General features: G+C 43.3%; 2 protein-coding genes across 3 annotated transcripts in view; one reads left to right on the top strand and one right to left on the bottom strand.

Annotated features, from left to right (window-relative positions):
• Window positions 1-10,700, bottom strand: part of coa1 (cytochrome C oxidase assembly factor 1) — a 107,830-nt gene extending 97,130 nt beyond the window's left edge. The window contains exon 1 of one of the 2 annotated variants that reach the window (XM_068011649.1): window positions 10,652-10,700. The gene's annotated coding sequence lies outside the window, so the exon portion shown is untranslated. The remainder of the gene's footprint in view (window positions 1-10,651) is intronic. The other variant, XM_068011659.1, reaches the window with a different exon arrangement.
• The window catches only part of blvra (biliverdin reductase A), a 63,426-nt gene continuing 54,937 nt past the window's right edge, over window positions 9,562-18,050 (top strand). The window contains exons 1-2 of the mRNA XM_068011635.1: window positions 9,562-9,687; window positions 10,978-11,152. Of these exons, the coding sequence (XP_067867736.1) occupies window positions 11,063-11,152 (90 nt within the window). The 5' untranslated portion in view covers window positions 9,562-9,687; window positions 10,978-11,062. The remainder of the gene's footprint in view (window positions 9,688-10,977; window positions 11,153-18,050) is intronic.

Raw genomic sequence — 18,050 nt, 5'->3', positions numbered from 1 at the left:
TAAATGTGTAATGTGGCCCCTTACACAATAAAGTTGGACAGCCCTGCTCGAGCTATTCGCAATATCAGGCTCCCTGCTGATGCATGCAACACAATGAACAGGCAGAGTTAATCACGTACCACAATCCCCACGCCCGCTTTTGGGGTTTAGCCAATTTCTCCCCATAGATTCTTTCCAGTAAATTTCCCCAAGTTGAGGTTGAAAAATAGTCTTTTGTGTGGAAATTGTCAAATGCCTCATGAAAGTCTAATTCTTGTGGTTGTAAAGTGAGTGAGTGTTACAATCTTTCACCATTCAATCGTTTTACATTGCTTTATCAGAACCTTTTAATATCTCATCTATTCAAAAACCTCATGGACAGGTAAAATATCAGGCGGGAACTTTAAAACATGATCCTGCATGGAATCAGGACTTTTGTTTAAATATAAATGAGCTATTAACTAGAAGGTAATAATAGCCAATTGGTGAGATTAAATATTAACGCATAAAGCAGACTTCTAAGAAGGATATCAACTTTTTTTTAATTAATAGATTATTGTAAATTGTTAACTTTTAAATTAGGGTATTTAAAACCCAAATCTCCCAAAATTTGCATTTTCTGTTAGAACAGATAATGGTGCTTCTGAAAGTGAGTGCTATCATCTTTGGAAATGGCACAGCAAAATAAGATAAGATGCCATTTCCGATTGTAAAAGCTCTGAGGAGAAATTGAATTCAGATAAAATGGCTGTTGAGTAATTAAACTAAACTGTATGTCCTTTCCTAAAGAGAAAAAAGGATTTAGTCCAAAGTACTCAATTGTTCATGTAAAAACAGATCATAGGTATAAAAAGGATTCGAGTTTCTGTAAAAGTCTTTGGTATATTAACACATTGACAGTAACTTATAACTGCAGTAACCATAGCACTGCGAGTCCAGAGCAGTTGTCAGGAGCTACTCGATGGCCCACTCAGCAACATCCACTCCACACTCTGGAGGGATGGAAACCTGAAACTGGACTTGTGCTCATCAAGGAAGTTTTACTTTAAGAAAAAAAAATCAAGTATAAAAAAAGCTTTGGTTGGCATCCTTCCATCTATGAAAGATGATGGACACGCAGCAAACAATCCATTTAGTTGGGGTGTCTTCTCTTGGTGCACCTTTGTTGATGGCTGTGAAGGCCAATCCTTGAGAGGCAGGTTCTGCCACAAGTGCTGCACGTGAAGCTGCCAAGTGACGCTGTGAGTTGCTGTTTTTGACAGTGGCGCCTGTTGCCAAGTTGCAGTTGCAATTGGTCATCATGATAGTACACACCAGTCCACAGTATGTGTCACCATTTCCCTCTTTTGCCAGCTAGTGACTCCCAGGTGCAACAGTTGACATTTAGGATCATCATGTCATGCTTGCAAGCATCCTTAAAGCTTTACATCTCTCATTTCAGATATTACACTTCAACTGAACAATATTAAAAGTAAAAAAATATAAGAAAGTTGATCATTTCCTACTCGATTTTCTAACCTATTCCTTTCTCGAAGAGTAGCAGCTGAGGATTTACAAGCAGCTGTCAATCTACATAAACTTCTGTCAGAAAACAGCCTCTAATAAACCTCAAAATGTGCCTATTCAGACCACTTCCCCACATGAAATATCCAAGCCATTGTCTTAAAGGGACAGGCCAAATTAGACACAATTAAACACATAAGCATCCTCCAGACCCCAGACTGTCCTTGAACTACACCACAGAAGACAAGCTAATGTACAGTCTTATGTGTAGAGTATATGCATCATACATTAGACAGCACTGCTTATTACAGATGCAAATCAATCTTTTGAAAAGGTGGTCATTTACGTGGAACCTGAAGTTTACAAGTTACAATCAACTCCGCAAAAAATATGAGCAAAAGCTGACCAACAGCATCCTGCAACCTGGGACATGTCCAAGAAGCTGCTGGTGAGAGAATGGCTCTGACACATGAAGACAAATCATTATACATGACTTAATGTAAGCTGTATTGTCACACAACATTCCTTCACTTGTATTAGAGAAAAAAAGCAGATGAAAGCCTGAAGAGAAAATCCAAATGTTGAAAATGCCAAACTGGATAGTAGATTTTTAGGGGTCTCAGGAGGGGCCATGCTCCCCCAGAAATCTTTTACAATTTTACATTTATTTCAATAAATCTTCTGCAATTTGCTTTTCTCAATTTAAAAATGTTGATTTTTAATAAACTAACCATCATATTTCCCCACCTCCCCCACCCCCAAAGGTTATTTCAATCTTTACTTTCCCACATCTATTCCCTCCATCTCAGTTCAGAGAGGCATTCTACAGCTCAGCATCCCCTTCAGAGACACTACATCCATCCAACTTTCCACCCTTTCACAGACAGGCTCTTTTCCATAACTCTGCCAGTTCATTTTGTCACTCTTCCCCACCCACCCACCCCCCCCCCCCCCCTCCCCACCACCCCCTCTGCCTTTTCAATTTAACTTGCATCTTCTCCATGTTCAACTTATTTGATCAGATATTCTTCTCCCACACTTCCCAGTTGATGCTGACACTCTTCCCACTCCGTCATTTAATGCACAATCCTTCTTCCAGTACTCCAAAGTGTCAGGCTCAGTTTCTCCTCTCTTCCTCCACCCACCCCCATTTCTGCTCCCAGCTTCTCCTGGTAAAAGTTCCAGCTTCTGCTCCTTTCCTTCTCACCTTCATCATCATCATTCAGCTCCCCCTTCTCTCCACTGCCACTGATTTTATTCCCCTTTTCATTGTCATCAATTTCCCTCTCATTTTTTCCCCATTTCTCCTCTCCTTCACTGCCATCCACCACCGCCCCACCCCCTTTTCCTCCTTAACAAATAGAAATCTAATCTGAGCTTTATACATACTGCCACAGTCTAATCCCAAAAGTATGTCTGCCACATCTCCTGTCTAAATTTATGTTGTTGACGGGGTGACAAAGGGGTGGCTGAACTTGTCATGTAACACACTCCAACTTATCTCTTCTGCACATAGTTGCAAAATGCTTCTATTGGTCTCAGCAGTTCAGAAGTAGTTACAAATAACTGAGTTAAATTTTTGGAGCAGTGGCCTTAAAGGAACAGAGCAACATAGCACTTAAATATCACAACATGATTCCAGGCCCGAGACTACCCCTGAAAGCAGCATGAGCAAATTATTTTGACCATTTGCTATAGGGGGCAGTATTTTGAACAAAAGTACTCATCTTAAGCAATCCTGCACCTTTAAAAAAAAAGAGATTTCACAAGTAAGTAGTTAATTTTAAGCATTCTGGTAGATAACCCTCAAATTGAGTTTAATTTAATAAGAAACATGTTTAATTGACATCAAATTCTATCTGCCATTCCGATGTCTATTTCATTGTTTACATCACCCAACCTACTATCTGATGATACAGCTTAGTGTCAGAGAACTATAAAAAGCTCAGTAGCATGCACGGATCACAATTATCACACCTTGATCACAACATTGAAACAGTAGACCATTCATCCCCTTGAGTCTGTTCCACCATGCAATGAGATCATGGCTGATCTGCAACCTAACTCCATATATCTCCCTTTGCTCAATAGCCATCAATATCTTTATCATGAATTGACGTTTGCAGAAAAACATTCCAAACTTTTGCCACCGTTTGCATGTAGAAGTGTTTCCTAAATTAATACCTGAAAGGCCTGGCTCTAACTTTTAGACTATGCCTCCTAATCCCAGACTCTCCAACCAGCAGAAATAGTTTATCTCGATCTAACCCTATCTATTCCCCTTAATATCTTGAAAACTTCAATCAAATCACCCCTTCACCTTCTAAATTCCATGGAATACAACCCCAGTTTGAGGAATCTCTCCTCGTAATTTAACCCTTGGAGTCCAGGTATTATTCTGGTAAATCTGCACTGCACTTCCTCCAAAGACAATGTATCCTGGTGCCCAGAACTGCTCACAGTACTCCAGATGAAATATAACCCAGGCTTTGCACATCTGAAGTATGACTTCAATCCCCTTGTATTCTAGCTCTCCAAATATAAAGGCCAGCATTTCATCAGCCTGTTTGATTATTTTTTGTACTTGTTCATGACATTTTAATGATCTATGTACCTGGAGCCTAAGTCTCTTTGGGCCTCCAGTGTTTCTAGCTTTTCATCATTTAGAAAGTCTGTTCTGTCCTTTTTACTTCACATTTGCCTACACTGAAATTCATTTACCACAGTTTTGCCCATTCGCTTAATCAATCTATAGCTCCTTGTAATGTTATGCTTCCATCTACACTGCTTCCCTATCTTTGTGCCACCAGCAAATTTGGGTAAGTTGCTTTCTATCCCATCATAGAGTCATAGAGTTTTACAGCACAGAAACAGGCCCTTCGGCCCAACGCGCCTGCACCAACCATCAAGCACCCATCCTAACTAACCCCATTTCCCCCCACTTGGCCCGTAGCCTTGTATGTTATGGCATTTCACGTGCTCATCTAAATACTTCTTGAATGTTGTGAGGGTTCCTGCCTCTACTACCCCTTTCAGGCAGTGTGTTCCAGATTGCAACCACCCAGTGGCTGAAAAAATCCTCTCAAATCCCCTCTAAACATCCTGCCCCTTACCTTAAATCTATGCCCCCTAGTTATTGACCTCTCCGCTAACGGAAAAAGTATCTTTCTATCTATCCTATCAATGCCCCTCATACTTTTTTATACCTCAATCAGGTCCCTCCCTCAGCCCTTTCTGCTCCAAGGAAAACAACCCCAGCCTATCCAGTCTCTTCATAACTGAAATACTCCAGCCCAGGCAACATCCTGGTGAATCTCCTCTGCATCCTCTCCAGTGCAATCACATCCTTCCTATAGTGTGGCGACCAGAACTGTCCACAGTACTCCAGCTATGGCCTAACCAGCGTTTTATACAGCTCCATCATAACCTCCTTGCTCTTATATTCTATGCCTCAGCTAATAAATGCCTTCCTAACCACCTTATCTACCTGTGCTGCTGCCTTCAGTGATCTATGGACAAGCACCCCAAGGACCCTCTGTACTCCCTAGGGTCCTACCATCCATTGTATAATCCATTGCTTTGTTAGACCTTCCAAAGTGCATCACCTCACACTTCTCAGGATTAAACTCCATTTGCCACTGCTCCCCCCATCTTACCAGCCCATCTATATCGTCCTGTAATCAAAGGCTTTCCTCCTCACTATTTACGACACCACCAATTTTTGTGTCGTCTGCGAACTTACTGATCATATCTCCTATATTCACATCTAAATCTTTAATGTACACAACAAGCAGTAAGGTTCCAGCACCGATCCCTGCGGTACACCACTGGTCACATGCTTCCAATCGCAAAAACAACCCTCGACCATGACCCTCTGCCTCTTTCCACGAAGCCAATTTTGAATCCAATTTGCCAAATTACCCTGGATCCCATGGGCTTTTACTTTCTTCACCAATCTCCCACGTGGGACCTTATCAAAAGCCTTACTGAAGTCCATGTAGACTACATCAACTTCTTTACCATCATCTGCACCTCTAGTCACCTCCTGGAAAAATTCAATCAAATTTGTTAGACACCATCTCCCCCTGACAAAGCCATGCTGACTATCCTTGATTAATCCCTGCCTCTCCAAGTGGAGATTAATCCTGTCTCTCAGAATTTTTTCCAATAATTTCCCTACCACTGATGTTAGACTCACCATCTGTAATTACCTGGTTTATCCCTGCTACCCTTCTTGAATAATGGTACCACATTCACTGTCCTCCAATCCTCTGGTACCTCTCCTGTGGCCAGAGAGTCATAGAGTCGTACAGCATAGAAACAGGCCCTTCGGCCCACCACGTCCATGCCGACCATAATGCCTATCTATACTAATCCCACCTGCCTGCATTAATTCCATATCCCTCTATGCCTTGCTCATTCAAGTACCTGTCCAGATGCCTGTTAAATGTCGCCGCTGTTTCTGCCTCCACCACCTCCTCAAGCAGTTCATTTCAGATACCCACTATTCTTTGTGTGAAAAATTTACCCCTTTGATCCCCTTTAAACCTCCTCCCTCTCACCTTAAATCTATGCACTCTAGTTTTAGTCACCCCTACCATGGGAAACAGACTCTGGCTATCTACCCTATCTAGGCCTCTCATAATTTTAGATACTTCTATCATGTCCCCTCTCAGCCTCCTTCGCTCCAGGGAAATCAGACCCAGCCTATCCAATCTCTCTTTATAACTCAAGCCCTCCAAACCAGGCAACATACTTGTGAATCCTTTCTGCACCCTCTCTAGCTTAATCACATCTTTCCTGTAGTGCAGCGACCTGAACTGCACACAGTACTCCAAATGCGGCCTAACCAACGTTATGTACAACTGTAACATGACGTCCCAACTCTTGTACTCAATGCCACGGCCGATAAAGGCAAGCATGGCATACACCTTCTTCACCACCCTGTCTACCTGTGTTCCACTTACAGGGAACTATGTACTTGCACCCCAAGGTCTCTCTGCTCAACAACACTCCCCAGGGCCCTGCCATTCATTGTATATGTCCTGCCCTGGTTTAACTTCCTAAAATGCATCATTTCACACTTGTCTGCATTAAATTTCATTTGCCACTCCCTTGCCCACTTTCCCAGTTGATCTATATCCTGTTGTAACCTTAGACAACCTTCTTCACTGTCCACTATACCACCAATTTTGGTGTCATCTGCAAACTTACTACTCATGCCCCCTACATTCACATCCAAGTCTTTAATATATATGACAAACAACAGAGGGCCCAGCACTGATCCCTGCGGCACACCACTGGTCACCGGCCTCCAATCTGAAAAACAACCCTCCACTACCACCCTCTGCCTCCTACCAAGCCAATTTTGTATCCAATTTGCTAGCTCACCCTGGATCACATGTGCTCGAACCTTCTAGACCAGTCTACCATGCAGGACCTTGTCAAAGGCCTTGCTAAAGTCCATGTAGACAATGTCTATCGCCCTGCCCTCATCAATCCTCTTGGTCACCTCCTCGAAAAACTCAATTAAATTTGTGAGACATGATTTTCCACGCACAAAGCCATGCTGACTATCCCTGATCAGACCATGCCTTTCCAGATGCATATAAATCCTGTCTCTCAGAATCCCTTCCAATAACTTTCCCACCACTGATGTAAGGCTCACCAGCCTGTAGTTGCCTGGCTTATCCCTGCTGCCCTTCTTAAATAAAGGCACAACATTAGCTATCCTCCAGTCTTCCGGTACCTCACCCGTGGCTAACGATGATACAAAAATCTCTGCCAGGGCACCAGCAATCTCCTCCCTTGCTTCCCATAGCATCCTAGGATACATTTGGTCAGACCCTGGTGATTTATCCACCTTAATGTGCTTCAATACCTCCAACACCTCCTCCTTTGTAATGTTGATATGCTCCAGGATATCGGTGTTCCCTCCCTTGAACTCACTAGCTTCCATGACCTTCTCCACAGTAAATACAGATGAGAAATATTCATGTAAGACCTTGCCCATTTCCCGTAGAGGATCTGAAAATTTGTGTCGGGGCCCCCGCTATCTCCTCCCTTGCCTCACATAACAGCCTGGGATACACCTCATCTGGGCTTGGGGATTTATCCACCTTTAAGCCCACTAATACTTCCTCCTTTTCAATGCTAATTTGATTAAGTATATCACAATCCCCTTCCCTGATCACTACACCTACATCGTCCCTCTCCACAGTGAACACAGATGAAAAGTAATCATTCGAAACCTCGCTTATGTCCTCCGGCTCCAGACACAGATTGCCTCTTTGATCCCTAGTGGGCCCCACTTTTTCCCTGGTTATCCTCTTGCCCCAACACAGTTATAAAATGCCTTGGGATTTTCCTTTACCTTGTCTGCCAGTGATTTTTCATGCCCCCTCTTCGCTCTCCTAATTACTTTTTTTAAGTACTCCCCTACACTTTCTATACTCCTCTAGGGCGTACGCTGTTTTCAGCACTCTGAATCTGCCATACGCCTCCTTAGTCAGGAGTGTGATGGAATACTTTCCACTTGCCTGGATGGGTGCAGCTCCAACAACACTCAAGAAGCTCGACAAGAAGCCCACTTGATTGGCACCCCATCCTCAAACATTCACTCCCTCCACCACCGATGCACAGTGGCAGCAGTGTGTACCATCTACAACATGCACTGCAGCAACGCACCAAGGTTCCATAGACAGCACCTTCCAAACCTGTGACCTCTACCAACTAGAAGGACAAGGGCAGCAAATGCATGGGAAAGTATGGTGAATAATTGAGGCCCCAACTTAGGTCCTTGTGGGACACCACTAGTCACATCCTGCCAATTAGAGTACCCACCCATTATCCCTCATCTCTATCTCTTGCTACCCAGCCAATTTCCAAACCAGTGTAATAACCTGCTTTCAAATCCAATGAGCTTCACCTTTAAGTCACAGTCTCATTGAGGGACTTTATCAAATGCATTCTGGAAGTCCATATAAATAACATTCAGAGGCATTATCCTGTCCACTACTTTAGTCACCTCTTCAAAAAATTCAATCAGGTTTGTCCATGACCTACCCTTTGCAACTTCATGCTGGCTCTCTCTGATCAACTTAAAATTTTCAAAGTGTTCAGTCACCCCATCCTTAAATATAAACTCTAGTAACTTCTCAGCAGCAGCTATTAACTTAACTGGTCTATAAGTTCCTGGTTTCCCCCTCTCATCTTTCCTAAATAGCAGAGCAACATGCACTATTTTCCAATCTAAAGGAACGTTTCCCGAATCGAGAGAACTTTGCAAGATTATAGTTGGGGCATCTGCAATGTTCTCACCTACGACCCTTAATACCTTTGGATGGAAACCATCTGGTCCTGGGAATTTGTCACACATTAGTACAATTATTTTCCTCATTACTGCTGTTTTGCTTACTTTAATTTTGGTCAGTCTCCATCTCGGATTCAATATTAGTTTTGTTGGAATGTTTGCCATGCTATCCTCTTCCTCTACTGTAAATACTAATGTAAAGTAATTGTTTAACATGTCCGTCATTTCCTTATTTTCATTGACAATATTACTGTTATTAGTTTTGCTCCCAAACACCCTCTTTTTTCGAATATAACTGTTAAAAATGTTGACTTTGATATCCATGCATACTTCTTTTGCAAAGTTGCAGCCGCAATCAAATTTGGTCAATCAAGACTTGCCAGTGCTCCCTGGCCAATCAAATCTGGGCATGATTTGACCAAAAGATCCAGAGGCCTTGCAAGGAGGCCTGATGTCAGAAGCAAGGTCATTCTGTGGAGACAAGAAGTCAATCAACCCTGTGATCAGGGTGTTGCGCACAGGATGAAACTGATTAGCAAAAGTGTTATGTACATCAGCACACTTTACATGGTCAAGACTTGTGGGCACCAATTCCAACTGTAAGATAAACAAATAGAAATTGAGAAACTACATGAATACTCAGCGCTGCCATCTTCAAAGAACTGTGGAAATTGGAGGAGGAAGTGGGCTGTGTTTCGAAGCGGATATGCAATGTGTAATTTGATTAACTAGCTCCCGTCTCTCTCGAAAGCAACATTCCAGTACGCCCCACTGTAGGTATAAAACTTGGAAGATAAGGACAATCGATGAGAGACAGAAAGAAAAACAAGCAGCAGCAGCTTGATAAACTACGAATACATTCAACTACGGACTGATCACCTGTAGTGTGATTTGTAAGTAAAGGGAACTTGCTACCACAATATTGTAAGCTACTCATCCTATGTCTAAATACTAAAATTCAAACAATAAATTGAATTTAGGAAGTATCTCAAGTCAGTCAATTTTGTATTCCTAGAGTAAACAAACTTTTCAAAGAACTAAACATAGGTTTATCTTACATTTTTCATACTCCCTTTTCGTAGCTCTTACTGCCTGTTCTGCCATCCTTTGCTGTTCTTTAGCATGTCTACCAGTTGCCAAGATTGTTTTTTTGCATTTTTTTTTAGTTTAATGTTGAAATAATCAGTCATCTCCGGCAGTTTTTTTTTGGGGGGGGGGGGGGGCAAATAAAGCTCTTGACCCTTAGGGGTATCAACTGGCTCTGTATCATATTATTTTCTTTTTATGAACACCTCCCACTGATCTGTCGTTTTATTTATTTGCCCAGTGTACTATACCCAGTCACTGCATTCTAATCACAATAGTCACCGTAGGCTTGGAAACGTGAGTGATAGAGGTGGCACGGTCACAATGTTAAAATTTGCATTTACAGGTGGCTGAATTTCAAATAATAAAGAGGGAGAATTTCCTGCGCTTCAGCTGAAGGTCACAGGCCTTCCACATCAGGAGCTGTGAAACTCGGGGCAGGATATCTGACAACTAAAGAGGAAACCACAAAAAGAAGTGATAGAATTTACCGGTTAACCCAACTGCTCATTAAAACAAAACGATCAACGGAAAAAAATGCAATTTGTGAAGAAAAAAAAGTCCCAACAAAAATTTATAATAAAAGTGAAAATGCTGGAAACATTCAGCAGATCAGGCAGCATCTGTTGAAGGTTAAAAACTGATTATTTCAATTCCTGTTATTGCAGAGAAAAATTATTTACATTGAGTTTAGATTAACCCGTCATCTTATGATGTTGTTTCATTGCAAGGTTACAATAAAAACACCATCAGATCCCCGCATTTACTCACATTGCTTCTCCGTGACTTCAAAACATGGAGACCGCCATTTTATCAATATGACAATAACTTTATTGACACTCACACTATATTGGATAAAGCTCCAAAGGTATCAAACTAAAGACTGAAATTTTAATTTTAAAAAATAACAGCGTGTTTGTTTAAATGAAACCAGGCTGACCAATGTCGGAAACGACTACAAGACGATATTTCTCAATTCATATAATGCAAAACTGAAACTTTCTGCAGCCACTGTTCCTGCCAGTTATTCTGCATTAATTTAAAATGTGTAATAGTAAAACCTCCTGTCTCATTGGCCGTATTGTTTTCCCGATCAGAGTTGCACAGCGGTTTCGTTTTACTCTGGTGGAGAGGGGAAAATGGCGACCCGAAGACCTGGACGTTGACGTCACTGGGAATAGGATGTATCACCGGAGCCAGGATCACGTGGTCCTCCTGCGCTTGCGCTGTATCCTGGGGCTTTATGTAACTGAGAGGCTGCACATTGCGGAGGTGAGTGTGTGAATGAGCGCTCCAATTATTATCCCATTGAAAAGTGCAAGGGACGGGAATTATGATATTAATGTTAAAACATCTGCCTTTTGGAGATGGGGCATATGTTTATTGCTCCTGAATGGTTATTTTTATTCTTGCATTTTAATCCATAACTGTAAACCAAGAGAAGTTCGCTGCCAAATTATTTTTTAAATTTTAGATGCCATTATGCAACCAATCAAATCCTCAGCGCCTGTCAGTAAAATTGATAATCTTTTTAAGATAAATAGCGAATTTATTTTTATTCATTCATGGGATGTGGGCGTCACTGGCCAGGCCAGCATTTATTGCCCATCCCTAATTGCCCTTGAGAAGGTGGTGGTGAGCTGCCTTCTTGAACTGCTGCAGTCCATTTGGGGTAGGTATACCCACAGTGCTGTTAGGAAGGGAGTTCCAAAAATTTGACCCAGCGACAGTGAAGGAATGGCGATATAATTCCAAGTCAGGGTGGTGTGTGACTTGGAGGGGAACTTGCAGGTGGTGATGTTCCCATGTATTTGCTGCCCTTGTCCTTCTAGTTGGTAGAGGTCACGGGTTTGGAAGGTGCTGTCTAAGGAGCTGTGGTGCATTGCTGCAGTGCATCTTGTAGATGGTACACACTGCTGCCACTGTGCGTCGGTGGTGAATGTTTGTAGATGGGGTGCCAATCAAGCGGGCTGCTTTGTCCTGGATGGTGTCGAGCTTCTTGAGTGTTGTTGGAGCTGCACCCATCCAGGCAAGTGGAGAGTATTGCATCACACTCCTGACTTGTGCCTTGTAGATGGTGGACAGGCTTTGGGGAGTCAGGAGGTGAGTTACACGCCTCAGGATTCCTAGCCTCTGACCTGCTCCTGTAGCCACGGTATTGGCTACTCCAATTCAGTTTCTGGTCAATGGTAGCCCCTAGGATGTTGATAGTGGGGGATTCAGCGATGGTAATGCCGTTGAATGTCAAGGGGAGATGGTTAGATTCTCTCTTGTTGGAGATGGTCATTGCCTGGCACTTGTGTGGCACGAATGTTACTTGCCACTTATCAGCCCAAGCCTGGATATTGTCCAGGTCTTGCTGCATTTCTACATGGACTGCTTCAGTATCTGAGGAGTCACGAATGGTGCTGAACATTGTGCAATCATTATCGAACATCCCCACTTCTGACCTTATGATTGAAGGAAGGTCATTGATGAAGCAGCTGAAGATGGTTGGGCCTAGGACACTACCCCAAGGAACTCCTGCAGTGATGTCCTGGAACTCAGATGATTGACCTGCAACAACCACAACCATCTTCCTTTGCGCTAGGTATGACTCCAGCCAGCGGAGGGTTTTTCCGCCTGATTCCCATTGACCTCAGTTTTGCTAGGGCTCCTTGATGCCATACTCAGTCAAATGCTGCCTTTATGTCAAGGGCAGTCACTCTCACCTCACCTCTTGAGTTCAGCTCTTTTGTCCATGTTTGAACCAAGGCTGTAATGTGGTCAGGAGCTGAGTGGCCCTGGCGGAACCCAAACTGAGCATCACTGAGCAGGTTATTGCTAAGCAAGTGCCACTTGATGGCACTGTTGATGACACCTTCCATCACTTTACTGATGATCGAGAGTAGGCTGATGGGGCGGTAAGTGGCCGGGATTGGACTTGTCCTGCTTTTTGTGTACAGGACATATCTGGGCAATTTTCCACATTGCAGGGTAGATGCCAGTGTTGTAGCTGTACTGGAACAGCTTGGCTAGGGGCGCGGCAAGTTCTGGAGCACAGGTCTTCAGTACTGTTGCCGGAATATTGTCAGGGCCCATAGCTTTTGCAGTATCCAGTGCCTTCAGTCGTTTCTTGTTATCACGCAGAGTGAATCAAATTGGCTGAAGTCTGGCATCTGTGATGCTGGGGACTTCAGGAGGAGGCCGAGATGGATCATCAACCCGGCACTCTGGCTGAAGATTGTTGCAAATGCTTCAGCCTTATCTTTCACACTGATGTGCTGGGCTCCCCCATCATTGAGGATGGGGATATTTGTGGAGCCACCTCCTCCAGTTAGTTGTTTAATTGTCCGCCACCATTCACGGCTGGATGTGGTAGGACTGCAGAGCTTAGATCTTATCCGTTGGTTATGGGATCGCTTAGCTCTGTCTATCGCATGCTGCTCACACAGTTTGGAATGCAAGTAGTCCTGGGTTGTAGCTTCACCAGGTTGGCACCTCATTTTGAGGTATGCCTGGTGCTGCTCCTGGCATGCCCTCCTGCACTCTTCATTGAACCAGGGTTGGTCTCCTGGCTTGATGGTAATGGTAGAGTGGGGGATATGCCAGGCCATGAGGTTACAGATTGTGGTTGAGTACAATTCTGCTGCTGCTGATGGCCCACAGCGCTTCATGGATGCCCAGTTTTGAATTGCTAGATCTGTTCGAAATCTATCCCATTTAGCACTGTGATAGTGCCACACAACACGATGGACGGTATCCTCAATGTGAAGGCGGGACTTCGTCTCCACAAGGACTGTGCAGTGATCACTCCTACCAATACTGTCATGGACAGAAGCATCTGCAGCAGGCAGATTGGTGAGGACAAGGTCAAGTATGTTTTTCCCTCGTGTTGGTTCCCCCACCACCTGCGGCAGACCCATTCTAGCAGCTATGTCCTTTCGGACTCGGCCAGCTCAGTCAGTAGTGGTGCAGCCGAGCCAATCTTGGTGATGGACATTGAAGTTCCCCACCCAGAGTACATTTTGTGCCCTTGTCACCCTCAGTGCTTCCTCCAAGTGGTGTTCAACATGGAGGAGTACTGAGTCATCAGCTGAGGGAGGGCAGTAGGTGGTAATCAGTAGGAGGTTACCTTGCCCATGTTTGACCTGATGCCATGAGACTTCCTGGGGTCCAGCATCGATGTTGAGGACTCACAGGGCAACTTCCTCCCTACTGTATACCACTGTGCCAGCACCTCTGGTGGGTCTGTCCTGCCGGTGGGACAGGACATACCCGGGGATAGTGATGGCAGTGTCTGGGACATTGTCTCTAAGGTATGATTCTGTGAGTATGACTATGTCAGGCTGTTGCTTGACTAGTCTGTGGGACAGCTCTCCCAACTTTGGCACAGGCCCCCAAATGTTAGTAAGGAGGACTTTGCAGGGTTGACAGGGCTGGGTTTGCCGTTGTCGTTTCCGGTGCCTAGGTCGATGCTGGGTTGTCCGTCCGGTTTCATTCCTATATGTACAACAAGGGGTTATAGATTCAAACTAGTAGAAGATAAATTTAGAATTAGTGTAAGGATATTCTTTGCACAAAGTGTAACCAACATATAAAGTAGACTTCCACAAAGTACTGCAAAGTCCAGGGACTTTGTTGAGCCAAGATGGTTTGAATGACATTTCTCATCCAAAACTACTTTATGATGCTGTGAAAGTGCTTCCTGATTCACAGTCAATACGGAGCTGTTAACATCAAGGGGAAGGATTCCTCTGAAAATAGTAACATAGGCCCTCATGACATTCAGCCTAGAATGTTCAAAGTATTCAGAAAGAAAACAGCTGAGCAAAGAGAAAATCCTGGGATATGCAAGGTGTCCCAGTGGATATAATCTAATATCTCTGTTCGATTATGACAGGCTTAGATAAGTTAGACAAGGACAAACTGATGGTACAAGGACTCAGGGAAACAGATTGAAGGTTTTGGCCAAGAGATGCAGGGGGAATATGAAGAAGAATTTTTTTACACAGGAAGTGGTAATGACGAGGGTGGTGGAAGTGGAGAAAATCAATGATTTCAGAAGGAAATTGGATGAGCACTTGAAGGAAATAAACTTGCAGGGCTATGGGGAGCGAGCGGGGGAGTGGGACTGACTAGATTCCTCCGCAGAGAACTGGCATGGATTCAGAGGGCTGAATGGCCTCTTCTGTGTTGCAAATAAATCTATGAAAAGAGGGATGGGAGAACGGGTAAACTATGGACCAGTTTTGCTAATGTCATATGCTTGTGGAGGCCACAGCACAGGATACAAATCAGATTCACTTAAAGAAAGGAAGTCTTTCATTTATATAGCACCTTTCATGACCTCAGGAGGTTCCAAAGCACTCAATGAAGTACTTCTGGAGAGTAATCACTGTTCTTGTGTAGGAAATGTGGCAACCAATTTGCACACAGCAAGGTCCCACAAACGGTAATGTGATAATGACCGAATTTTTAATGTAATGTTGATTGATGGATAAATATTGGCCAGGACATCAGAAGGAACAAGGTCAATTAGTGTAAAAGGGAAGTTTTGTTTGACATTTAACAGGGTTTTTTGTATTGACAAAGAAAATGCACAGAATCTTACATATAAGGATTTGCAAAAGGTGTTTGTTAAAGTGCATGTCGAAGTCTTGCTGACAAAAGGATGCACAAACATTAAAGGGAGTGTGGCAGCATGAATGGAAAGTTTGCTGAAGGATCTTTCTTGAGATTCAAGGGATGTAAACAGTTATGTCCACCAGGGGTCGCTGTTAAGGCCATGAGTTTTCTCTATATATGTGATTGGGACTCAGATATGGGGCACAATATCAAAATGTACTGGCAACACAAAAATAGGGATGTGATTAATTGTAAAGAGGACTGAAAACCTGTCCAGGAGGACATCGACAAGTTGGGCAGGTAGATATTGAAACATGGGAGGAAGAATAAGGAGAGGAAATATGTATTAAATGGTAAACATGTATTAAAAGGAGTGGAAGAGCAAAGGGTCTTGTTGGTTCAGATTGACAAATCTTTAAAAACAGAAAGACTAGTTGAAAAGCTATTTTTAAAAAAACACAGTGATGTGTTCCTAGGTTTCATAATGGGAGCATCAAGTCAAAAAGTAAAGATAATGTTAAAGCTATTCTAGTCATTGGCTCGACCACAGTTAGAATATTGAGTCCAATTTTGGATGCCTTACTTTAGGAAGAAGGCCAACATCATAGAGAGAATGCAGAGATTCACTAGAATTATACCAGAGGTGAGAGGCTCGAGAGAAATTGGAGTTTTTTCACTAAAGAAAGAAGTTAAGAGAAGAGCTAATGAACGTGTTCAAACCATGAGGGCTTTTGATGATTTCCAGTGTTTAGTGAATCAGTAAATAAAAGATATAAATTTAAGATCATCAGCTAAAGAACAAAGGGAGGCATTTGGAACACATTTTTCACTCAGAGGATTGTTAGTATGTGAATGCCCTGCCAGAAACAATGGGCAAGCAGAATCCATAATAGCTTTAATAAATGAAGGTGGAAAAGTATTTGGAAACAATTAAACAGGTGTGAGGGAAGGAGAAGGGAATGGGACTAAGTGGAGGCTGCTGCGAAATGGCTAGTAGACCAAGGAGGGTAAATGGTGTTAAGACGCAAATCAGCCATGATCTAACTGAATGGCGGATCAGGCTCAAGGGGCTGAATGGCCTAATCCTGTCCTATGTTCTTTCAGAGAGCTGGGAGAGGCACAATAGGTTGAATGGCTTCCTTCTGCACTGTAAAATTCTATGAAATAAGAGAGCCTCACTTCGAATTGAAGGGTACATCACCGCTGGAGATGAGGAATTGTTTTGATGTCCTGGACACCATGATATAAAACACAGGGCATGTAGTGTCTAGTTTATTGATTTTTAGAAATGTATTGTTAAGATACTACAGAGTGTTGAGAGTTCAAACCTTGTGCAAAAGTATACTGGCACTATCTGTCCCACTGGGCACCTGCTTCATATGGATTAGTTTTAAAACTCATATTAAGTTCATGTCAATAAAATTAATGTGTAATGTAACATAGTAAATTCTTCAAATGCTTGGATAATACAAAAATTATTAAAGGGATGTCACAAAATGGTTAAGGAATTGAAAGTGAGGACCTTTCTTACCAAACTGTGACACAGTGCAATGAACTATCAGCACACTGTGTATCTTGCTTTTTCAGCTTCCCTCAATATCTTTTCACCGTCCTGGGTATACATGAGGGTTCTGCTGGTGCTAGATACAGCAGTTCTACCATCATCCACGTGCAATTGGGCATTTCAAACCAAAACAAGTTGTTCCAGGAACTGACAGTTAAAGTGCTTATTCATGATAAGTAGCAGAGCCGGGGATGAAAATCCATGGCCTTTCTGGCACATTTCCAGCATAAGCCAGGCAGGAAGGTGCTAGAAGGGCTGGAAATTTAAGCCAGGAGCCATATATGTCCAACCTTTTTAAATTATTTGATGGTGGGATGTGCGTGCCACTGGCAAAGCCAGCATTTATTGCCCATCTCTTATTGCCCTTGAGAAGATGCTGGTGAGTCGACTTCGTGAACTGCTGCAATCCATGTGGCGAAGGTACTCCTACAGTGCTGTTAGAAAGCAAGTTTAGGATTTTGATCAAGTGACGATGAAGAAACAGCAATATAGTTCCAGGTCAGGAAGCTGTGTGTCTTGCAGGGGAACTTGTAGGTGGTAGTGTTCCCATACGTCTGCTGCCCTTGTCCTTCTAGGTGGTAGAGGTGGCAGGTTTGGAAGGTGTTGTCGAAGGAGCCTTGGTGAGTTGCTGCAATGCATCTTCCACATGGTATACTACTGCTATGGAGCACTGGTGGTGGAGGTGGTGAATGTTTAGTAGAGTGGTGGATGGGGTGCTGATCAAGGGGACTACTTTGACCTGGATGGTGTTGAGCTTAAGTCCAAGGTATGCAGACTTGAATGGATTTGGCAGACAGCTGGTTTAGCCATCCACTGCCAGATCTCAGTGGAACACTGTAGGGGAGTGAATGTTAAGGTGGTGGCTGTGATGTCAATCAAGCAGGTTGTCACAGGGTGGCTTCAGCTAACAATCAGGCTGATTTGCCATATCCAGTTATCTCTTCCCACTCCCCCGACCCCAACCATCCTGAGCCAAGCCAGAAACTTTCTGATTAGCAT

Source organism: Heterodontus francisci, chromosome 2 (assembly GCF_036365525.1).
Source record: "Heterodontus francisci isolate sHetFra1 chromosome 2, sHetFra1.hap1, whole genome shotgun sequence".
NCBI lineage: Eukaryota > Metazoa > Chordata > Chondrichthyes > Heterodontiformes > Heterodontidae > Heterodontus > Heterodontus francisci.
Note: the sequence above shows the minus strand (reverse complement) of the source record. Positions and strands in the feature narration are given on the sequence as shown.